This window comes from Heptranchias perlo, chromosome 16, assembly GCF_035084215.1.
Source record: "Heptranchias perlo isolate sHepPer1 chromosome 16, sHepPer1.hap1, whole genome shotgun sequence".
In the NCBI taxonomy this organism is placed as follows: domain Eukaryota; kingdom Metazoa; phylum Chordata; class Chondrichthyes; order Hexanchiformes; family Hexanchidae; genus Heptranchias; species Heptranchias perlo.
This window is the reverse complement of record NC_090340.1, coordinates 66,065,165-66,089,531: the sequence shown is the minus strand read 5'-3', so window position 1 is coordinate 66,089,531 and position 24,367 is coordinate 66,065,165. Positions and strand designations below refer to the sequence as shown.

Here is a 24,367-nt window from a genome sequence, read left to right as displayed (position 1 = left end):
CAGTATGTTACAGTGAGAGGTAAGGTATATATCAGAGTATTACAATGAGGTATATGAGGGGTGTGAGGTATATCAGAGTTACAGTGAGGGGTGTGGGGTATATCAGTGTTACAGTGAGGGGTGTGGGGTATATCATTTTTTAAATTCATTCATGGGATGTGGGCGTCGCTAGCAAGGTCAGCATTTATTGCCCATCCCTAATTGCCCTTGAGAAGTGGTGGTGAGCCACCTTCTTCAACCAGTGAAGGTTCTTCCACAGTGCTGTTAGGAAGGGAATTCCAGGATTTTGACCCAGCGACGATGAAGGAACGGTGATATATTTCCAGGTCAGGACGGTGTGTGACTTGGAGGGGAACGTGCAGGTGGTGTTGTTCCCATGTGCCTGCTGCCCTTGTCCTTCTAGGTGGTATAGGTCGCGGGTTTGGGAGGTGCTGTCAAAGAAGCCTTGGCGAGTTGCTGCAGTGCATCCTGTGGATGGTGCACACTGCACCAGTGGTAAAGGGATTGAATGTTTACGGTGGTGGATGGGTTGCTTTGTCCTGGATGGTGTCGAGCTTCTTGAGGGTTGTTGGAGCTGCACTCATCCAGGCAAGTGAAGAGTATTCCATCACACTCCTGACTTGTGCCTTGTAGATGGTGGAAAGGCTTTGGGGAGTCAGGAGGTGAGTCACTCGCCGCAGAATACCTAGCCTCTGACCTGCTCTTGTAGCCATAGTATTTATATGACTCCAGCCACTGGAGAGTTTTCCCCCTGATTCCCATTGACTTCAATTTTACAAGGGCTCCTTTGTGCCACACTCGGTCAAATGCTGCCTTCATGTCAAGGGCAGTCACTCTTAACTCACCTCTGGAATTCAGCTCTTTTGTCCATGTTTGGACCAAGTCTGTAATGAGGGCTGGAGCTGAGTGGTCCTGGTGGAACCCAAACGGCGCACCAGCGTTAGGGCGGGGGGTGCACCAGCGTTAGGGCGGGGGGTGCACCAGCGTTAGGGCGGGGAGCGTTGCGGCGAGGGGCGCGGGGGGCACCAGCGTTGCGGCGAGGGGCGCACCAGCGTTGCGGCGAGGGGCGCGGGGGGCACCAGCGTTGCGGCGGGGGGCACCAGCGTTGGGGGGCGGGGGGCACCAGCGTTACGGCGAGGGGCGCGGGGGGCACCAGCGTTACGGCGAGGGGCGCGGGGGGCACCAGCGTTACGGCGAGGGGCGCGGGGGGCACCAGCGTTACGGCGAGGGGCGCGGGGGGCACCAGCGTTACGGCGAGGGGCGCGGGGGGCACCAGCGTTACGGCGAGGGGCGCGGGGGGCACCAGCGTTACGGCGAGGGGCGCGGGGGGCACCAGCGTTACGGCGAGGGGCGCGGGGGGCACCAGCGTTACGGCGAGGGGCGCGGGGGGCACCAGCGTTACGGCGAGGGGCGCGGGGGGCACCAGCGTTACGGCGAGGGGCGCGGGGGGCACCAGCGTTACGGCGAGGGGCGCGGGGGGCACCAGCGTTACGGCGAGGGGCGCGGGGGGCACCAGCGTTACGGCGAGGGGCGCGGGGGGCACCAGCGTTACGGCGAGGGGCGCGGGGGGCACCAGCGTTACGGCGAGGGGCGCGGGGGGCACCAGCGTTACGGCGAGGGGCGCGGGGGGCACCAGCGTTACGGCGAGGGGCGCGGGGGGCACCAGCGTTACGGCGAGGGGCGCGGGGGGGCACCAGCGTTACGGCGAGGGGCGCGGGGGGGCACCAGCGTTACGGCGAGGGGCGCGGGGGGGCACCAGCGTTACGGCGAGGGGCGCGGGGGGGCACCAGCGTTACGGCGAGGGGCGCAGGGGGCACCAGCGTTACGGCGAGGGGCGCGGGGGGGCACCAGCGTTACGGCGAGGGGCGCGGGGTATATCAGTGTTACAGTAAGCAGCGTGGAGCTTATCACGCAGACAAACAGAAATTCTATTCTTTTCACTGGCTCAACCGAAGCTGGCATTTTTTGGCCACTGATGGGGATTAAATACTCCACCTGTTCTCCGGATCAGGAACACTCAGATTCCGTGACACGTAACACATCTTCAGCGGAAATCTCTTGTGGTCTTTGGCACTGTGGTTTGGAGAACTGGAGTCATCGCCTCCCAGACGTGGAGACTGAGGCGTCAGACTGTCCCACGCAAGGTCTGCTATTAACGAGGGCTTTTTAAAGTATGGCGTCACTTCCTGGATGTAAGTGACTGGAAGAGAAAGGTCATAGGTCATGTAGGGGCAACCAACAAAGTTTTCAAACACTCAAAACCTCTTCGTTCTCAATTCTAGCAACACTGTACCAGTGGGTATGTGAAAAATGACAAGTAATTATTATGGAAGTTTACATTACAAGTACCCAATTTTCCTTGCTCAGTTAAGCATGCTGCATTAAAACCAAATCGACACACCCTTGCTTAGCTTGGGAAGAATGTAGGGATGTGGAGGACAGTCTGCACATGGTGCATTAACAGTGTAGACCAGTAAAGATCGAGTCTGAATCCTTCCTATTTGACAGATTTCTCCCCTGTTCACCACCACCCCCCAGCATAAGGTGAATCTCATTTTCGTAACTTCTATATCTATTTCTAGTTATGTTCTGCGGATATCTCGATCCTGACTTTCTTTGACTTGAGAATACTGAAGTACAAAATAAAACCACCCACAAATTTGTGCCCCCTCTCTCCACCCCTGCACGCCCAGATTCACTTACACTGTAATGAGGACCCACTGAAGCATGAAGTGGTGCAGACTTCATTAACTACAGAACCACCCAGCAGTATTTGGTGTTAACGGCCATTCAATCTTTATTTACAATACTCAACATCAAGGGAACCAACAGCTTATTGGGTGAGGAAGACAAAACAACAGATTGGGAGGTTGATGACCATCAGTCTCACGGCAACTCAAACCACGATCAGTATGAGCTCACATCCTTCAGTCCAGAGATATCTGAGCAAGGAGGCCCTCTCCCGGTCCAGTAAATTCCAGATACAGCAGTTCTAACATGAGCTAAAATCATGCCTGAGGGGAAGAACAAGAAAATAGCAAAGTCACCTGGAACAAAACTTGAGGGAGGTCAGCACGGCTGGAGGTGGTGTGAAAGGTTAAAACACGGTGACCAGCAGGATTTCTCCCACTGGATTGGGGGGGGTGGAGGGATTCACCAATAGCACATGGATGTTAAATGTGATGTGCAGATGCCGGTGATGGACTGGGGTTGACAATTGTAAACAATTTTACAACACCAAGTTATAGTCCAGCAATTTTATTTTAAATTCACAAGCTTTCGGAGGCTACCTCCTTCGTCAGGTGAACGATGTGAAAATGAAAATTTTCACATCGTTCACCTGACGAAGGAGGTAGCCTCCGAAAGCTTGTGAATTTAAAATAAAATTGCTGGACTATAACTTGGTGTTGTAAAATTGTTTACGGATGTTAAATGAATGAAGAATTCAAAAAAAACATTCTGCAGTTCTGAAAAAGATGGTACTGCACAATGTGACCGTTCAACTCCACAATAACCAAATTACCGAAAATTACATTTGTCATAATTCCAAGTGACTGATGCGAATAGACACAATTAACCTGACATACACCATTTTTTTTATTCATTCATGGGATGTGACATCGGTGGCAAGGTCAGCATTTATTGCCCATCCCTAATTGCCCTCGAGAAGGTGGTGGTGAGCCGCCTCCTTGAACCGCTGCAGTCCGTGTGGTGAAGGTTCTCCCAGAGTGCTGTTAGGAAGGGAGTTCCAGGATTTTGACCCAGCGACGATGAAAGAACGGCGATATATTTCCAAGTCGGGATGGTGTGTGACTTTCACGGACTGCAGTGGTTCAAGGCGGCGGCTCTTTTGTCCATGTTTGGACTAGGCTGAAATGAGGTCTGGAGCCGAGATCCTGGCGGATCCAAAACTGAGCATCGGTGAGCAGGTTATTGGCAAGTAAGTGCCGCTTGATAGCACTGTCGATGACACCTTCCATCAATTTGCTGATGATGAGAGTAGACTGATGGGGCGGTAATTGGCCAGTTTGGATTTGTAATGCTTTTTGTGGACAGGACAAACCTGGGCAATATTCCACTGTCAGGTGGATGCCAGTGTTGTAGATGCACTGGAACAGCTTGGCCAGAGGCGCGGCTAGTTCTGGAGGACAAGTCTTCAGCACTACAGCCAGGATGTTGTGGGGGCCCATAGCCTTTGCTGTATCCAGTGCACTCAGCCGTTTCTTGATATCACGTGGAGTGAATTGAATTGGCTGAAGACTGGCTTCTGTGATGGTGGGGATATCGGGAGGTGGCTGATCATCCACTTGGTACTTCTGGCTGAAGATGGTTGCAAATGCTTCAGCCTTGTCTTTTGCACTCACATGCTGGGCTCTGCCATCATTGAGGATGGGGATGTTTACAGAGCCTCCTCCTCCCATTAGTTGCTTAATTGTCCACCACCATTCACAACTGGATGTAGCAGGGCTGCAGAGCTTTGATCTGATCTGTTGGTTGTGGAATCCCTTAGCACTGACTATAGCATGCTGCTTCTGCTGTTTAGCATGCATATAGTCCTTTGCTGTAGCTTCACCAGATTGACACCTCATTTTTAGGCATGCCTGGGTGCTGCTCCTGGCATGTTCTTCTACACTCCTCATTGAATCAGGGTTGATCCCCTGGCTTGTTGGTAACGGTAGAGTGAGGGATATAGAATCATAGAAATCTCATAGCACAGGAGGCCATTCCGCCCATCGTGTCCACGCCGGTCAAAAAAGAGCCACCCAGCCTAAACCCACTTTCCAGCCCTTGGTCTATAGCCCTGTAGGTTACGGCAATTCAAGTGCACATCCAAGTACTTTTTAAATGAGTCGAGGGTTTCTGCCTCTACCACCCTTTCAGGCAGAGAGTTCCAGGCCCCCACAACCCTCTGGGTGAAAAAAAACTTTCCTCAGCTCCCCTCTAATCCTTCTACCAATTACTTTAAATCAATGCCACCTAGTTATTGACCTCTCTGTTAAGGGAAATAGGTCCTCCCTATCCACTCTATCCAGACCCCTCATAATTTTGTACACCTCAATTAAATCACCCCTCAGCCTCCTCTGTTCCAAAGAAAACAACCCAGCCTATCCAATCTTTCCTCATGGCTAAAATTCTCCAGTCCTGGCAACATCCTCATAATTCTCCTCTGTACCCTCCCTAGTGCAATGACATCTTTCCTGTATTGTGGTGACCAGAACTGTACACAGTATTCAAGCTGTGGCCTAGTGTTTTAAACAGTTCGAGCATAACCTCCCTGCTCTTATATTCTATGCCTTGGCTAATAAAGGAAAGTATCCCGTATGCCTTCTTAACCACCTTATCTACCTGTCCTGCTACCTTCAGGGATCTGTGGACATGCACTCCAAGGTCCCTCACTTCCTCTACACCTCTCAGTATCCTCCCATTTATTGTGTATTCCCTTGCCTTGTTTGCCCTCCCCAAACGCCTTACCTCACACTTCTCAGGATTGAATTCCATTTGCCACTTTTCTGCCCACCTGACTCGTCCATTGATATCTTCCTGCAGTCTACAACTTTCCTCCTCACTATCAACCATGCAGCCAATTTTTGAATCATCTGCAAACTTCTTAATCATGCCCCCTACATTTAAGTCCAAATCATGAATATATACCACAAAAAGCAAGGGTTCTAGTACTGAGTCCTGCAGAACCCCACTGGAAACAGCCTTCCAGTTATAAAAACACCCGTCGACCATTACCATTTGCTTCCTGCCACTGAGCCAATTTTGGATCCAACTTGCCACTCTCCCTTGGATCCCATGGGCTTGTACTTCTTTGACCAGTCTGCCGTGTGGGATCTTGTCTACGTGGATTTTAGCAGGGCTTTTGACTACATCAAACGCATTACGCTCATCGACTCTCCTTGTTACCTGCTCAAAAAATTCAATCAAGTTAATCAGACACGACCTTCCTGTAACAAATCCATGCTGACTGCCCTTGATTAATCCATGCTTTTCTAAGTGACAGTTTATCCTGTCCCTCAGAATTGATTCCAATAATTTGCCCACCACCGAGGTTAGACTGACTGGCCTGTAATTATTCAGTCCGTCCCTCTCTTCCCTTTTTAAACAACGGTACAAAATTAGCAGTCCTCCAATCCTCCGGCACCACGCCTGTATCCAGGGAGGATTGGAAAATGATGGTCAGAGCCTCCGCTATTTGCTCCCTTGCTTCTTTTAACAGCCTGGCATACATTTCATCTGGGCCTGGTGATTTATACACTTTCAAAGATGTTAATCTCTTTAATACTTCCTCTCTCACTATGTTTATCCCATCCAATATTTCACACTCCTCCTCAACTTCACTCCCTGCATCATCCCTCTCCTTTGTGAAGACAGGGTCAAAGTATTCATTAAGAACCACACCCACATCTTCCGCCTCTACGCATAGATTACCTTTTTGGTCTCCAATAGGCCCTACTCTTTCCTCAGTTATTCTCTTGCTCTTTATGTATTTATAAAACATCTTTGGGTTTTCCTTAATTTTACTTGCCAATATTTTTTCATGTCCTCTCTTTGCTTTCCTAATTTCCTTTATAATTTCATCCCCTGCACTTTCTATACTCCTCTAGGCTTTCTGTAGAATTGAGCTCTTGGTGTCTGACATAAGCTTCCCTTTTTTGCCTGATCTTACCCTGTATGCTCTTTGTCATCCAGGGGGCTCTAGATTTGGCAGCCCCACCTTTTTTCTTTATGGGAACATGTTTACTCTGAACCCTTTGAATCTCCCCCTTGAATGCCTCCCACTGCTTTGACACTGATTTACCTTCAAGTCACTGTTTCCAGTCCACTTCTGCTAAATTACTTCTCAGCTTTGTAAAATTGACCTTTCTCCAATTTAGAACTTTTACTCCTGTTCTATCTTTGGCCTCTTCCATAACTATGCTAAATCTAACTGTATTATGATCACTCCCACCAAAATGCCCTCCCACTGATACTCCTTCCACCTGCCCAGCTTCATTCCCTAAAACTGAATCCAGAACTGCCCCCTCTCTTGTTGGACTTACTACAAACTGGCTAAAAAAGTTCTCCTGAATGCAATTCATGAATTTTGTGCCCTCTATACCCTTCACACTGTTTGTATCCCAGTTAATATTAGAGTAGTTGAAATCCCCTACTATTACTGCCCTATTGTTTTTGCACTTGTCAGAAATTTGCCTACATATTTGCTCTTCTATCTCCCTGACTGTTTGGGGGTCTATAGTACACTCCCAGCAGTGTGACTGCCCCTTTTTTGTTCTTTAGCTCAACCCATATGGCCTCATTTAATGATCCTTCTAACATATCATCCCTCCTCATAGCTGTAATTGTTTCTTTAACCAAAATTGCCACTCTCCCTCCTTTTTTATCCACCTCTATTTCGTCTGAAAACCCTGTAACCAGGAATGTTGAGCTGCCAGTCCTGCCCTGTTTAAGCCATGTTTCTGTAATAGCTAAGATATCATACTGCCAAGTGGCTACCTGTGCCCTCAGCTCATCTGCCTTATTCACTATACTCCTTGCATTGAGGTATATGCCAGGTCAGCCCCACCTCACCATAGCCCTCAGCCCCACCTCCTCGACCGCAGCCCTCAGCCCCACCTCCTCGACCGCAGCCCTCAGCCCCACCTCCTCGACCGCAGCCCTCAGCCCCACCTCCTCGACCGCAGCCCTCAGCCCCACCTCCTCGACCGCAGCCCTCAGCCCCACCTCCTCGACCGCAGCCCTCAGCCCCACCTCCTCGACCGCAGCCCTCAGCCCCACCTCCTCGACTGCAGCCCTCAGCCCCACCTCCTCGACTATATCCCTCAATTTCTTTTTTCTCCATGAACAATCTAATTGTTTTGATCTCATTTATAACTTTTGCTTCGATGTCCTTCTGTAGTAACTTATTCCACAACTCAATTATCTTTTGGGAGAAAAAGTCGCACCTCAGCTCCCTTCTTACTCCTAACTTTCTCATTTTTAAATTAGTGTTCACCTCTTCCCCATTATTTGAACTCTTCAAAGTTTGCCTAGTTCCATTTTGTCAATAAGTCACCACAAATGCTTCTTTCCCTAAAAAAGCCTAACTTCATAGAATGGTTATGGCACAGGGGGAGGCCATTTGGCCCATCGAGCCTGCGCCTGCTCTCTGTAAGAGCAATCCAGCTAGTCCCACTCCCCCACTCTTTCCCTGTAGCCCTGCAAATTTTTCTCCTTCAGGTACCTATGTCATTCCTTTTGGAAAGTCACAAATGACCCTGCCTCCACCACCCCCCACCCCGGCAGGGCATTCCAGATCACAACCACTTGCTGCTTAAAAGTTTTTCCTCAATCACCTTAAACCTGTGTCCTCTGGTTCCCGGCCCTTCCAACAGCGGAAACAGTTTCTCTCTATCTACTCTGTCTAGACCCTTCACGATTTTGAACACCTCTATCAAATCTCTTCTCAACCTTCTCTGCTCGAAGGAGAACAACCCCAGCTTTTCCAGTCTATCCACGTAACTGAGGTCCCTCATCCCTGGAACTATTCTAGTAAATCTTTTCAGCGCCCTCTCTAACGCCTTCATATCCTTCCTAAAGTGCGGTGCCCAGAATTGGACACAATATTCCAATTGTGGCGGAACCAGTGTGTTTTGTAAAGGTTCAACATAACATCCTGGCTTTTGTACTCTATGCCTCTATTTATAAGTGTAAGGAATCTTACAACACCAGGTTATAGTCCAACAAATTTATTTTAAAATCACAAGCTTTCAGAGATTATCTCCTTCGTCAGATGATTGAATGAAAAGGTTCTCAAATTGCATATCTTATACGATGTTGGGACAGCATCACACCAATCAAAAGGTGTCGTTGTTATTCAAACAGGCCAGTCACGGAGAACAGCACGTCCCAGTACACTCGATATACATTGTGTCTTTTACACAGGCAGGCAGAAAGAAACTCAAAATGGCAGAAAGAGAGAGAGAGAGAATTTTAAAAAACATATAAATTTTTTCCCCCTTTTTGCTGGTGGGGTTACGTGTAGCGTGACATGAACCCAAGATCCCGGTTGAGGCCGTCCATCAAAGACGGGCACCTCAGCACCTCACTCTACCGCAAGCCCACGGACAACCTCACGATGCTCCACTTTTCCAGCTTCCACCCCAACCACGTCAAAGAGGCCATCCCCTATGGACAGGCCCTACGAATACACAGGATCTGCTCAGACGAGGAGGAACGCGATGGACACCTACAGACGCTGAAAGACGCCCTCGTAAGAACGGGATATGACGCTCGACTTGTCGATCGACAGTTCCGACGGGCCACAGCGAAGAATCGCATAGACCTCCTCAGAAGACAAACACGGGACGCAACCAACAGAGTACCCTTCGTCGTCCAGTACTTCCCTGGAGCGGAGAAACTACACCATGTTCTCCGCAGCCTTCAACATGTCATCGATGACGACGAACACCTCGCTAAGGCCATCCCCACGCCTCCACTGCTCGCCTTTAAACAGCCACCCAACCTCAAACAGACCATCGTTCGCAGCAAGTTACCCAGTTTTCAGGAGAACAGCGTCCACGACACCACACAACCCTGCCACGGCAACCTCTGCAAGACATGCCAGATCATCGACACGGATACCACCATCACACGAGAGGACACCACCCACCAGGTACATGGTTCATACTCCTGTGACTCGGCCAACGTTGTCCACCTCATACGTTGCAGGAAAGGATGCCCCAGAGCATGGTACATTGGCGAGACCATGCAGACGCTGCGACAACGGATGAACGGACACCGCGCAACAATCGCCAAACAGGAGGGTTCCCTCCCAGTCGGGGAACACTTTAGCAGTCAAGGACATTCAGCCACCGATCTTCGGGTAAGCGTTCTCCAAGGCGGCCTTCGAGACACACGACAACGCAAAATCGTCGAGCAGAAGTTGATAGCCAAGTTCCGCACCCATGAGGACGGCCTCAACCGGGATCTTGGGTTCATGTCACGCTACACGTAACCCCACCAGCAAAAAGGGGGAAAAAATGTATATGTTTTTTAAAATTCTCTCTCTCTCTCTTTCTGCCATTTTGAGTTTCTTTCTGCCTGCCTGTGTAAAAGACACAATGTATATCGAGTGTACTGGGACGTGCTGTTCTCCGTGACTGGCCTGTTTGAATAACAACGACACCTTTTGATTGGTGTGATGCTGTCCCAACATCGTATAAGATATGCAATTTGAGAACCTTTTCATTCAATCATCTGACGAAGGAGATAATCTCCGAAAGCTTGTGATTTTAAAATAAATTTGTTGGACTATAACCTGGTGTTGTAAGATTCCTTACATTTGTCCACCCCAGTCCATCACCGGCATCTCCACATCATGGCTTCTATTTATAAGGCCCAGGATCCCATATGCTTTATTAACCGCTTTCTCAACCTGTCCTGCCAACTTCAACGACCTGTGTACATATATCCCCAGGTCTCTCTGTTCCTGCACCCCCTTTAGAGTTGTACCCTTCAGTTTTTATTGCCTCTCCTCGTTCTTCCTACCAAAATGTATCACTTCACACTTCTCTGCGTTAAATTTCATCTGCCACGTGTCCACCCATTCCACCAGCCGATGTCCTCTTGAAGTCTATCACTATCCTCCTCACTGTTTACCACACTTTCAGGTTTTGTGTCATCTGCAAATTTTGAAATTGTGCCCTGTGCTCCTAGGTCCAAGTCATTAATATATATCAAGAGAAGCAGTGGTCCCAGCACCGACCCCTGGGGAACATCACTGTACACCTCCCCACAGTCCGAAAAACAACCGTTCATCACTATCATGATCGGTGAATCAGGACCTGGACCAAGGAAGGTTGTTATGATGGGAAGAGTTGGGGGGGGGGGGGAAAAAGGAGCGCGGGGGTGGGAAAGGGGAGTGTGGGGTGGGAAAGAGGAGTGTGGGGTGGGAAAGAGGAGTGTGGGGTGGGAAAGAGGAGTGTGGGGTGGGAAAGAGGAGTGTGGGGTGGGAAAGAGGAGTGTGGGGTGGGAAAGAGGAGTGTGGCGTGGGAAAGAGGAGTGTGGGGTGGGAAAGAGGAGTGTGGGGTGGGAAAGAGGAGTGTGGCGTGGGAAAGAGGAGTGTGGGGTGGGAAAGAGGAGTGTGGGGTGGGAAAGAGGAGTGTGGGGTGGGAAAGAGGAGTGTGGGGTGGGAAAGAGGAGTGTGGGGTGGGAAAAAGGAGCGCGGGGGTGGGAAAGAGGAGTGTGGGGTGGGAAAGAGGAGTGTGGCGTGGGAAAGAGGAGTGTGGGGTGGGAAAGAGGAGTGTGGGGTGGGAAAGAGGAGTGTGGGGTGGGAAAGAGGAGTGTGGGGTGGGAAAGAGGAGTGTGGGGTGGGAAAGAGGAGTGTGGGGTGGGAAAGAGGAGTGTGGGGTGGGAAAAAGGAGCGCGGGGGTGGGAAAGAGGAGTGTGGGGTGGGAAAGAGGAGTGTGGGGTGGGAAAGAGGAGTGTGGGGTGGGAAAGAGGAGTGTGGGGTGGGAAAAAGGAGCGCGGGGGTGGGAAAGAGGAGTGTGGGGGGCGAGGGAAGAGGAGTGTGGGGTGGGAAAGAGGAGTGTGGGGTGGGAAAGAGGAGTGTGGGGTGGGAAAGAGGAGTGTGGCGTGGGAAAGAGGAGTGTGGCGTGGGAAAGAGGAGTGTGGCGTGGGAAAGAGGAGTGTGGCGTGGGAAAGAGGAGTGTGGCGTGGGAAAGAGGAGTGTGGCGTGGGAAAGAGGAGTGTGGCGTGGGAAAGAGGAGTGTGGCGTGGGAAAGAGGAGTGTGGCGTGGGAAAGAGGAGTGTGGCGTGGGAAAGAGGAGTGTGGCGTGGGAAAGAGGAGTGTGGGGTGGGAAAGAGGAGTGTGGGGTGGGAAAGAGGAGTGTGGGGTGGGAAAGAGGAGTGTGGGGGGCGAGGGAAGAGGAGTGTGGCGTGGGAAAGAGGAGTGTGGGGGGCGAGGGAAGAGGAGTGTGGGGTGGGAAAGAGGAGTGTGGCGTGGGAAAGAGGAGTGTGGGGGGCGAGGGAAGAGGAGTGTGGCGTGGGAAAGAGGAGTGTGGCGTGGGAAAGAGGAGTGTGGCGTGGGAAAGAGGAGTGTGGGGTGGGAAAGAGGAGTGTGGGGTGGGAAAGAGGAGTGTGGGGTGGGAAAGAGGAGTGTGGGGTGGGAAAGAGGAGTGTGGCGTGGGAAAGAGGAGTGTGGGGTGGGAAAGAGGAGTGTGGGGTGGGAAAGAGGAGTGTGGGGTGGGAAAGAGGAGTGTGGGGTGGGAAAGAGGAGTGTGGGGTGGGAAAAAGGAGCGCGGGGGTGGGAAAGAGGAGTGTGGGGTGGGAAAGAGGAGTGTGGCGTGGGAAAGAGGAGTGTGGGGTGGGAAAGAGGAGTGTGGGGTGGGAAAGAGGAGTGTGGGGTGGGAAAGAGGAGTGTGGGGTGGGAAAGAGGAGTGTGGGGTGGGAAAGAGGAGTGTGGGGTGGGAAAGAGGAGTGTGGGGTGGGAAAAAGGAGCGCGGGGGTGGGAAAGAGGAGTGTGGGGTGGGAAAGAGGAGTGTGGGGTGGGAAAGAGGAGTGTGGGGTGGGAAAGAGGAGTGTGGGGTGGGAAAAAGGAGCGCGGGGGTGGGAAAGAGGAGTGTGGGGGGCGAGGGAAGAGGAGTGTGGGGTGGGAAAGAGGAGTGTGGGGTGGGAAAGAGGAGTGTGGGGTGGGAAAGAGGAGTGTGGGGTGGGAAAGAGGAGTGTGGCGTGGGAAAGAGGAGTGTGGCGTGGGAAAGAGGAGTGTGGCGTGGGAAAGAGGAGTGTGGCGTGGGAAAGAGGAGTGTGGCGTGGGAAAGAGGAGTGTGGCGTGGGAAAGAGGAGTGTGGCGTGGGAAAGAGGAGTGTGGCGTGGGAAAGAGGAGTGTGGCGTGGGAAAGAGGAGTGTGGCGTGGGAAAGAGGAGTGTGGGGTGGGAAAGAGGAGTGTGGGGTGGGAAAGAGGAGTGTGGGGTGGGAAAGAGGAGTGTGGGGGGCGAGGGAAGAGGAGTGTGGCGTGGGAAAGAGGAGTGTGGGGGGCGAGGGAAGAGGAGTGTGGGGTGGGAAAGAGGAGTGTGGCGTGGGAAAGAGGAGTGTGGGGGGCGAGGGAAGAGGAGTGTGGCGTGGGAAAGAGGAGTGTGGCGTGGGAAAGAGGAGTGTGGCGTGGGAAAGAGGAGTGTGGGGTGGGAAAGAGGAGTGTGGGGTGGGAAAGAGGAGTGTGGGGTGGGAAAGAGGAGTGTGGGGTGGGAAAGAGGAGTGTGGGGTGGGAAAGAGGAGTGTGGCGTGGGAAAGAGGAGTGTGGGGGGCGAGGGAAGAGGAGTGTGGGGTGGGAAAGAGGAGTGTGGGGTGGGAAAGAGGAGTGTGGGGTGGGAAAGAGGAGTGTGGCGTGGGAAAGAGGAGTGTGGCGTGGGAAAGAGGAGTGTGGGGGGCGAGGGAAGAGGAGTGTGGGGTGGGAAAGAGGAGTGTGGGGTGGGAAAGAGGAGTGTGGGGTGGGAAAGAGGAGTGTGGCGTGGGAAAGAGGAGTGTGGCGTGGGAAAGAGGAGTGTGGCGTGGGAAAGAGGAGTGTGGGGTGGGAAAGAGGAGTGTGGGGTGGGAAAGAGGAGTGTGGGGTGGGAAAGAGGAGTGTGGGGTGGGAAAGAGGAGTGTGGGGTGGGAAAGAGGAGTGTGGGGGGCGAGGGAAGAGGAGTGTGGGGTGGGAAAGAGGAGTGTGGCGTGGGAAAGAGTGCGGCGTGGGAAAGAGTGTGGCGTGGGAAAGAGGAGTGTGGGGGGCGAGGGAAGAGGACGCATTCATACATAACTGATCCATGTCCTCTCGAAGCTTCGAGAGGTGATATTGCCACAAAGATCAAAAAGGATCACAAAACAGATAGTAAGAGCTACAAAAAGAGTATGAAAAGAAACTTGCAAGGGATATCAAAACCAATACGAAGAACTTTTATAGTTATATTAGGAAAAAGAGGGTGGTCAGGAGCAGTGTTGGCCCCTTAAAAACTGAAAGTGGGGATATTGTCATTGACAATGGGGAAATGGCGGACATGTTGAACAATTACTTTGCTTCAGTATTTACAGTAGAAAAAGAGGATAGCATGCCGGAAATCCCAAGAAAACTAATATTGAATCGGGGACAGGGACTCGATAAAATTAACATAAGTAAAGCAACAGTAATGAAGAAAATAATAGCACGAAAGAGTGACAAATCCCCAGGACCATATGGTTTCCAACCCAGGGTTTTAAAGGAAGTAGGTGAGCACATTGCAGATGCCCTAACTATAATCTTTCAAACTTCTCTAGATTCAGGAACTGTCCCTCTGGATTGGAAAATTGCACAGGTCACTCCGCTTTTTAAGAAAGGAGAGAGAGGGAAACCGTGGAATTATAGACCAGTTAGCCTAACATCTGTTGTGGGGAAAATGCTGGAGTCCATAATTAAGGATAGGGTGACTGAACACCTCGAGAATTTTCGGTTAATCAGAGAGAGCCAGCATGGATTTGTGAAAGGTAGGTCGCGCCTGACAAACCTGGTTGAATTTTTTGAAGAGGTGACTAAAGTAATGGACAGGGGAATGTCAATGGATGTTATTTATATGGACTTCCAGAAGGCATTTGATAAGGTCCCACATAAGAGACTGTTAGCTAAGATAGAAGCCCATGGAATCGAGGGAAAAGTACGGACTTGGTTAGGAAGTTGGCTGAGCGAAAGGCGACAGAGAGTAGGGATAATGGGAAGGTACTCACATTGGCAGGATGTGACTAGTGGAGTCCTGCAGGGATCTGTCTTGGGGCCTCAATTATTCACAATATTTATTCACGACTTAGATGAAGGCATAGAAAGTCTCATATCTAAGTTTGCCGATGACACAAAGATTGGTGGCATTGTAAGCAGTGGAGATGAAAACATAAAACTACAAAGGGATATTGATAGATTAGGTGAATGGGCAAAACTGTGGCAAATGGAATTCAATGCAGACAAATGTGAGGTCATCCACTTTGGATCAAAAAAGGATAGAACAGGGTACTTTCTAAATGGTAAAAAGTTAAAAACAGTGGATGTCCAAAGGGACTTAGGGGTTCAGGTACATAGATCATTGAAGTGTCATGAACAGGTGCAGAAAATAATCAAGAAGGCTAATGGAATGCTGGCCTTTATATCTAGAGGACTAGAGTACAAGGGGGCAGAAGTTATGCTGCAGCTATACAAAAACCCTGGTTAGACCGCACCTGGAGTACTGTGAGCAGTTCTGGGCACCGCACCTTCAGAAGGACATATTGGCCTTGGAGGGAGTGCAGCGTAGGTTTACTAGAATGATACTCGGACTTCAAGGGTTAAGTTACGAGGAGAGATTACACAAATTGGGGTTGTATTCTCTGGAGTTTAGAAGGTTAAGGGGTGATCTGATCGAAGTTTATAAGATATTAAGGGGAACAGATAGGGTGGATAGAGAGAAACTATTTCCGCTGGTTGGGGATTTTAGGAGTAGGGGGCACAGTCTAAAAATTAGAGCCAGACCTTTCAGGAGCGAGATTAGAAAACATTTCAACACACAAAGGGTTGTAGAAGTTTGGAACTCTCTTCCGCAAACAGCAATTGATGCTAGCTCAATTGCTAAATTTAAATCTGAGATAGATAGCTTTTTGGCAACCAAAGGTATTAAGCGATATGGGCCAAAGGCAGTTATATGGAGTTAGATCACAGATCAGCCATGATCTTATCAAATGGCGGAGCAGGCATGAGGGGCTGAATGGCCTACTCCTGTTCCTATGTTCCTGAATTTGTTGGCCCGAATACCTTTCAGCATTGTGGAAACTGGTAACGTTGATCTTTAACCACAAAAACACTGAATTGCTGAATAATGGCTGTCTCAATGGGGTTAAGAGATTTGCATAAAGTGAAATCTTGATGCACAATTTGTTTTGAAACATCCCGAGGAACATACCACTGCTGTATGTTCTGACAACGAGTATGAACAATGAGTCGAAAGCAGTTACTCTGAAGGAAGGACACAACAGGAAAGGAACCACTGACCCGAATCCAAGCTGTACCACAGTCACATCCCAGAGATGTGAACTTTCATACAACCAAGGTGGACCCCAGGGTTTGTGTAAGGTTCAAACATGGTGCAGCAAAAACAAATGTTTTCCTCTCGCCTTTCTTTCTATTTGCACAGCCCATCAATCAGGGTCTCCTGAGTCTAGTGGATTGTGTGGGTCTACAGGGCTCCCCGAGAATTTAACACCTGCTCAGTCAAATTAGAAACCGATACAAATGGGAACTTGAATTAAGAATCAAGGACACTAATCAGAACCAGTCAGTAACAATTCTACTAAACTAAAGCAGCCCAGTGAGTAACCAGAGTATAAGTAATCCCTAGACCGCTCTGTACTCTGAACTCAAGAGGCAAGCGCAGACATTGAGGTAAGATGATTTAAAACAAAACATACACAATATAACAGTGTGTTGGCAGTCAGAGGTCCAGTCGGACACGAGCTGCCCGTCTGGCAATGTGAAGCGTTCCACACTGATAAACGTGACAGCAAAGCCACTAAACCAATGGTTTCCATTCTATCCAATACCGATGATATCACTCACACCAGAGAATTGTTGAGAAAACATCTTCAATATCCTAACTGAAGCCCCAGGCTGCAAGGTGCCGGTGAACGACAGTCGCTGAGTAGCATCGCATTCCTTTTGCTGCAAGTTCCTCATCAAGCTGTGACCCCATGACTTACACGGCTAACATTCCAGTGAGGTTTATTTAAATGACACCATCAAAGTATCACAGTCTGAAAGTGGCCGCACAGCAGCACGGGGCTCATTTTGTTTCCTCATCTTTCCCTGTAAAGTTCACCATGGGATTGTAGGAGAAAAGTTGTAGTTAACTCCTGTCGTAAACCAGCACTGTCTGTCATACACTGTGACTGTAAATAGCATTGGAGGTCGTGACTTGTCCGGACATAGATCTACATCATTAACAGTCTGAGCAGCTCAATAACACAGTCAGGAAATACTCCCTTTCGCTGATTTACTCAGTGGAATCGTACCATGGCCGTTTGACAGAGAAAGAGAGAGAACAGAAAACGCACACACCCTCCATTGTGCACAAGGAGCTAAAGGCAAGCGTGTACTGCTTGCCAAAAGAGGAGCAAATTTATTCTGGGAGGAATTTTTGATGTGTTTTAACACCAGGTGATTGCAGTTACAAAAGGTCCAGACTCACTAGCTGACCTTTCCGTGCATCCACCCTGACTATAAAACAAGCCTCAGTTATAAGGAAAAACAAACTGGAAAGATGGAAATCAAACAGGCAAAGTGGTGACAGGGCAGCGGGTGAGAGAAGCAGCTGATGTCACAGAGTCACATCACTGCAAGCTTCTGTTTGACTACAGTCCGTGCGGTCAGAGGACGCGGGGTGATTTGTCTGTGACCAAGCCAGTTTGTACTAAGTCACAGGTATTTATCAAAATCAGCCGTACAAACAAGCCAGAGGGCCCGGTCTCCAGCCACGCCCCTCCCTCCACCTGCCCTCCCGCGCCCCCACCCACCTCCAGCAACTGCCACGCCCGGTCTCCAGCCACCGCCCGCCGCCCCCTCCCCTCCCCCACACATGCCCGGTCTCCAGCCGCCGCCCTGCACAGGAAACACACACTCATTTTGCTTCCAAATCTACTTCCCAGACAATTAAACACCCGATATTGGTGCAGGAACTTGCAATCGAGACCTCTGGGCTGCCACTAATAACCAGAGAGACCATTCTACATCTCAGGAATGCACTTGAGAGGATGTGAATAATTACAGGATGAAAGCCTCAAATACACATTTACAAAGTCTTCAACTGTGATACTTTTCAGTGGCACATACTAGGTTCGAAGGTGCAGGAGGCTCAGCTTTCACAGATACAACTTGCACAGCATATAACATGGGAGAAATAAGATTAAATGCATCCCAACCGGTCTGCCCTCCATCACATTTATCCAGTTCCTAAATCCCTTCAGCCACCTATTTAATCTAATCTGCAATATTAACATAGTTTCTGCCTCAACCACTGACTCTGGAAAGAAAATAATGTGTATGGAAAATGAAAGCGATCTGGAGGTCCTGACTGATAATAAACTGAAGCGATCGCAACAATGCTCGGGGCAGCGAGTAAAACAAATCGGATATTGAGATAAATTAAAAGGTATTGAGCCGAGTGAGGTAATCCTGCCACTTTATAACTCATTGGTGTGGCCACACGTAGAATACTGTGCACTGTTCTGGTCTCAACAGTACAATAAGGATATTGCAGCTATTGAAAGGATACAGAAGAGAGTAACCAGAATGATTGAGGGGATGGAAGGATTGGATTATGAGGAGCGATTATGTAAATTGGGCGTGTTCTCACTGGAAAAGAGATTAAGAGGTGATATAATTGCTGTTTTTAGGATTCGAGAGAGACTGGATAATATCGACCACGACAAACCTCATCCAGCACAGTAGAACCAGAGGATACATAACAACATAAGAAATAGCAGCAGGAGTAGGCCATCCAGACCCTCGCGCCTGTTCCGCCATTCAACAAGATCATGGCTGTTCTTCTACCTCAACACCATTTTCCTGCACTATCCCCATATCTCTTGATGCCTTTAATATCTAAAAATGTCGATACAGCCTATGTTTGAAGGGGGTAAAATCAAAACTAATCCGTGGATGTAATATTTCAGTGAACGAGTGGTCAATCTATAGAACAGACCCCCGAGGGAGACGGTTAGTATTGATTCATTCATATGCAAATTAGATATATTTCTTTTAGAAAATAATATTTTGGGATACAGTGTATGAGTAACTTGAGGCAGGACATGTGAGTATAACAGGCTCGGGAGGAATAGGTGACTTTGGACCTATGGTGCCCAGAGATCTCCCCGACTGGGGGTTTTCATGTCTGAGTCTGTTGTAGACTAATCGATAGAGATTGACTGTTACATTTAGTCAACAACTCCATTATCGTTGTCTCATGCGACTACCAGACTACCAGGATAGTAGCAGGTGAACTAGATGGACCTTCATCCAGCAGTTTCCCGTGACTCTGTTCTAAATCTTACATTTAATCTTGTATCGATGGCCCCTCATTCTATACCCTCAACTAGTGGAAACAGTCTGATTCTATCTACCCTGTCCCATCCTTTCATTATTTTAAACACTTTTTCATATCGATCCATAATCTGTGCTGATCTAACAAAAAAAAACCAATTTTTCAAGTCTTTCATTGTATTTGTATTAAAGCACTATATAAGAATATAAGAAATAGGAGCAGGAGTAGGCCATATGGCCCATTGAGCCTGCTCCGCCATTCAATAAGATCATGGCTGATCTTCGATCTCAAATGCACTATCCCGCCCAATCCCCATATCCCTTAGTGTCCAAAAATCTGTCAATCTCGGTTTTGAATATACTCAATGACTAAGCATCCACAGCCCTCTGGGGTAGAGAAATCCAAAGATTCACAACCCTCAGTGAAGAAATTTTTCTTCATCTTGATCCTAAAAGGCAGACTCCTTATCCTGAGACTATGCCCCCTAATTCTAGACTCTCCAGCCAGGGGAAACAGGCTCTCAGCATCTATCTTGTCAAGCCCTCTAAGAATTTTGAACGTTTTAACGAGATCACCTCTCATTCTTTCAAACTCCAGAGAATATAGACCCATTCTACTCAATCTCTCCTCATAAGACAATCCTCTCAACCCACGAATCAATCTAGTGAACCTTCATTGCACCGCCTCTAAGGCAAGTATATCCTTCCTTAGGTAAGGAGGCCAAAACTATACACAATACTCCAGCTGTGGCCTCACTAGAGCCCTATATAATTGCAGTAAGACCTCCTTACTCTTATACTCCAACCCTCTTGCAATAAAGGCCAAAATATCATTTGCTTTCCTAATTGCTTAATCTATCTGCATGTTAACTTTCTATGATTCATGTAGAAGGACACCCAAATCCCTCTGAACACCAACATTTATTAGTCTCTCACCTTTTATAAAATACTCTGCTTTTCTATTCTTCCTACCAAAGTGGATAATTTCACATTTCCCCACATTATACTCCATCTACCACCTTCTTGTCCATTCACTTAACCTGTCTATATCCCTTTGCATCCTCACAGCTTACTTTCCCACCTAGCTTTGTATCATCAGAAAACTTGGATACATACTTGGTCCCCTATTCTAAGTCATTAATATATTGTAAACAACCTGCCAACCCAAAAATGACCCATTTATTCCTGCTGTCTGATTTTTGTCCATTAACCAATCCTCTATCCATGTTAATATATGAGCCCTAATCTTGCGTAACAACCTCGTGTGGCGCCTTATCAAATGTCTTTTGGAAATCCAAATATACGACATCCACTGGTTCCCCTTTCTCCACCCTGCTAGTTACACCCTCAAAAAACTCTAATTGATGTCAAACACAATTTTCCTTTCAAAGAACTGTGTTGACTCTGCCTAATCATATTATGATTTTCTAAGTGCCCTGTTAGAACATACCCAATAACAGCTTCCAGCATTTTCCCTACTCCTGATGTTTGTATCATAGAATCTTGCAGTACAGAAAAAGGCCATTCAGCCTATCTTGCCTGTGCTGGCTCTTTGGAAGAGCTATCCAATTAGTCCCATTCCCCTGCTCTTTCCCCATAGCCCTGCAAACTTCTCCAACTTTGATAAGTGACCTGAAACCCTCAGTAATTCTAATTTTAAAATAGTCTGTTCCAGCTGGAGCTTCTTGGCGTCACTAACAGGAAGCTGACAGCAAGATTCCGTTCCTCTTCTGGCATGGTCTCGGTTACACTCTCTGATTACAGGTCCTTCGTATTATTGGAAATGTTCAGTACTTTGTTAGGCTCCATCACTGAGTTGCCACCTTTTCTCTCCAAGCTGCACATCACCTGCATGCAAGGGCGGGGAGGAGCACTGGCAGCCTTCCATCAAGGAAGTATGAGGAGGCTGCCAGGTGCCTGACAGCTACTGGAAGCTGTGATCAGATGAATTAGTAACATGGATTAAAAGAAGATTCCTAGATGGAAACTTCTGCTGATTGGACACGTTCTCCTGTCAGGAGCCTCACTTCACATTTTATTACAGTTAAGTGATCAGTTTGTTTGCATATCAAACAAATCCACTCAAATTATGATCAATGTGAGTGTAATTGGAGATCAGGCTAACGGAGAGAAGCCCAGAGCCAGCACTCGGCACCGGCGATAGGCGAAGGGTCAGGACACCGGTGCTGAGGTCAGTCTGAATAAAACGAGTCCCTTTGCTGCAGGAACTGCTCACCGAAACAAGTTAAATTCACCTTCCAGCAAACTCTCAAGCTTCTGCACATTCCAGCATCTATCCTCCTGATTTCAGCTGAAATACCTCCCTGAACACGAAGCAGATTTCTCCCCGGTCTGTTGGTTGTATTTCTTACAGCCTAATCCTTTACTCACTGCCCATTTATCCGTTTAATCTGACCCCGCACAGCTCGCTGCCTATAGTGGATTTTCACTGCATTTTACAGACAGTCAAGTGTCTGACAGACCTGCCGAGCTGCTTCACCCGTATTGTAGCTCCACTGATAACTACAGCGGGCACCGGGGGGGGGAGGGACCCCTCGCCAGCGGGCACCGGGGGGGGGAGGGACCCCTCGCCAGCAGGCACCGGGGGGGGGAGGGACCCCTCGCCAGCGGGCACCGGGGGGGGAGGGACCCCTCGCCAGCGGGCACCGGGGGGGAGGGACCCCTCGCCAGCGGGCACCGGGGGGGGAGGGACCCCTCGCCAGCGGGCACCGGGGGGGGAGGGACCCCTCGCCAGCGGGCACCGGGGGGGGGAGGGACCCCTCGCCAGCGGGCACCGGGGGGGGAGGGACCCCTCGCCAGCGGGCACCGGGGGGGGAGGGACCCCTCGCCAGCGGGCACCGGGGGGGAGGGACACCTCGCCAGCGGGCACCGGGGGGGGAGGGACCCCTCGCCAGCGGGCACCGGGGGGGGGAGGGACCCCTCGCCAGCGGGCACCGGGGGGGGGAGGGACCCCTCGCCAGCGGGCACCGGGGGGGGGAGGGACCCCTCGCCAGCGGGCACCGGGGGGGAGGGACCCCTCGCCAGCGGGCACCGGGGGGAGGGACCCCTCGCCAGCGGGCACCGGGGGGAGGGACCCCTCGCCAGCGGGGCACCGGGGGGAGGGACCCCTCGCCAGCGGGCAACGGGGGGGGAGGGACCCCTCGCCAGCGGGCACCGGGGGGGGGAGGGACCCCTCACCAGCGGGCACCGGGGGGGGGAGGGACCCCTCACCAGCGGGCACCGGGGGGGGAGGGACCCCTCACCAGCGGGCACCGGGGGGGGAGGGACCCCTCACCAGCGGGCACCGGGGGGGGAGGGACCCCTCGCCAGCGGGCACCGGGGGGGGGGAGGGACCCCTCGCCAGCGGGCACCGGGGGGGGAGGGGAGGGACCCCCTCGCCAGCGGGCACCGGGGGGGAGGGGGGGGGAGGGACCCCTCGCCAGCGGGCACCGGGGGGGGGGAGGGACCCCTCGCCAGCGGGCACCGGGGGGGGGGAGGGACCCCTCGCCAGCGGGCACCGGGGGGGGGGGGGGGGGGAGGGACCCCTCGCCAGCGGGCACCGGGGGGGGGAGGGGACCCCTCGCCAGCGGGCACCGGGGGGGGAGGGACCCCTCGCCAGCGGGCACCGGGGGGGGGAGGGGACCCCTCGCCAGCGGGCACCGGGGGGGAGGGACCCCTCGCCAGCGGGCACCGGGGGGGGAGGGACCCCTCGCCAGCGGGCACCGGGGGGGGACCCCTCGCCAGCGGGCACCGGGGGGACCCCTCGCCAGCGGGCACCGGGGGGACCCCTCGCCAGCGGGCACCGGGGGGGACCCCTCGCCAGCGGGCACCGGGGGGACCCCTCGCCAGCGGGCACCGGGGGGGGGGGGGAAGGGACCCCTCGTCCTGTCAGCGAACACACCTAACCCCGGGGCCGGCAGCCCTCGATAAACACACGGAGTCGGGGGGAGTCTCCCGCCCCCAGGCCCCGCTTACCCTCCAGGATCACTTCCCTTCCCGCCTTCTTCAGGGCCTGCACGGCCTGGTCGTGTGTGGCTTCCCGCAGGTCGACTCCGTTGACCGTCAGGACGGCGTCGCCCACGTACAGCGCGCCGGTCAGGTCGGCCGCCAGGCCCCGGAATATCTTGGAGATGAGGATCGGCATCCGGTTCTCGCGGCCTCCCTTGATGCTGATGCCGAGGCCGCCGGCCTCCTGCTTCACCACCCGCACGGTGCGGACCCGGTCCCGCCAGGCCCGCCGGCCCAGGACTCTGGCTGTCGGCCTCAGGGGGCAATAAGGCCGCCAGGCCTCGGCCAGGGCTCCCGGCGCCAGGCCCCGCCGGGCTCATGTGAACCGGGCTCGGGCTCCGCGGCCGCGGGGACCCGTTGGAGACGCCGTCCCAGGCGCCGGCCTCGGGCTGCGGCTCCTCAGCGCTCAGGCTGAAGCTGTCGCCCCACAGCTCGGCCAGGACCCGGTACCAGCCGCGGTCCCTCAGGAAGAGCTCGAGCAGCCCGGCCCGCTGGACCCGGCCCCGGTCCCGGTCCCGAACCCGAACGGACACCCCGGCCGCCATCTTCCCCGCATCGAGCGGGACTCGGGCAGCCAATGGCAGAGCGGGACGCGGGCAGCCAATAGGATTTCGGTGATGTGTCACATGGGAGGCTTGTTGTGAATGAAGGCGCGTGGAGTTAAAGGGAACGTGGCGCGTGGAGTTAAAGGGAATGTGGCGCGTGGAGTTAAAGGAATGTGGCGCGTGGAGGAAATTAGTAAAAGTAAAGATTCCCAAACTCTTTTTTGCTGAGCCCCTTTTCGAAGATTCCTGTCCCATTCACGCCCTCCCCTTTTCCAAGGAATAGTATTTTGTTTCTTCCCCAAGAAAATGGCAGAATTCAATTCTATCGGTTTCACAAATGAGGAAAATAACTGAGAAATTCAATGCTCACCCTCTGCCTCAAATGACAACTGCTCCAAGCTCTGCTTTCATACATCAATCAGGAGATGCCCCAGAAACATCTCACTTTAACTAACGCAGCCTCGCATAGTCAGAGAAGGTTGCAGGGCTGCCGGGACAGAGCAGCGAGTGGGACCAATTGGATAGCTCTTTCAAAGAGCTGGCACAGGCAAGATGGGCCGAATGGCCTCCTGCGCTGCAATATTCTATGAAAACCTACCTCTCTGCCCCTGCCATCAGTCACAACCAATCCTTCTCCCTCCACTGCTCAGTATCTGATTATTCTTGTGTTGGGTGGTTTCATTCTGTTAAAGATGCTGTAAAAATACAAGTTGTTGTACAGAGGAGCAGCCACAGTAAATAGCATTATACGCTGCCATCCACTGGCACA

General features: G+C 51.4%; 1 protein-coding gene across 1 annotated transcript in view; it reads right to left on the bottom strand.

The window, feature by feature from the left end:
- The window catches only part of LOC137333850 (beta-2-syntrophin-like), a 66,476-nt gene extending 42,876 nt beyond the window's left edge, over window positions 1–23,600 (bottom strand). The window contains 3 exon segments of the mRNA XM_067998239.1: window positions 1,996–2,200; window positions 23,021–23,270; window positions 23,272–23,600. Of these exon segments, the coding sequence (XP_067854340.1) occupies window positions 1,996–2,200; window positions 23,021–23,270; window positions 23,272–23,598 (782 nt within the window). The 5' untranslated portion in view covers window positions 23,599–23,600.
- Window positions 23,601–24,367: the final 767 nt, after the last annotated feature.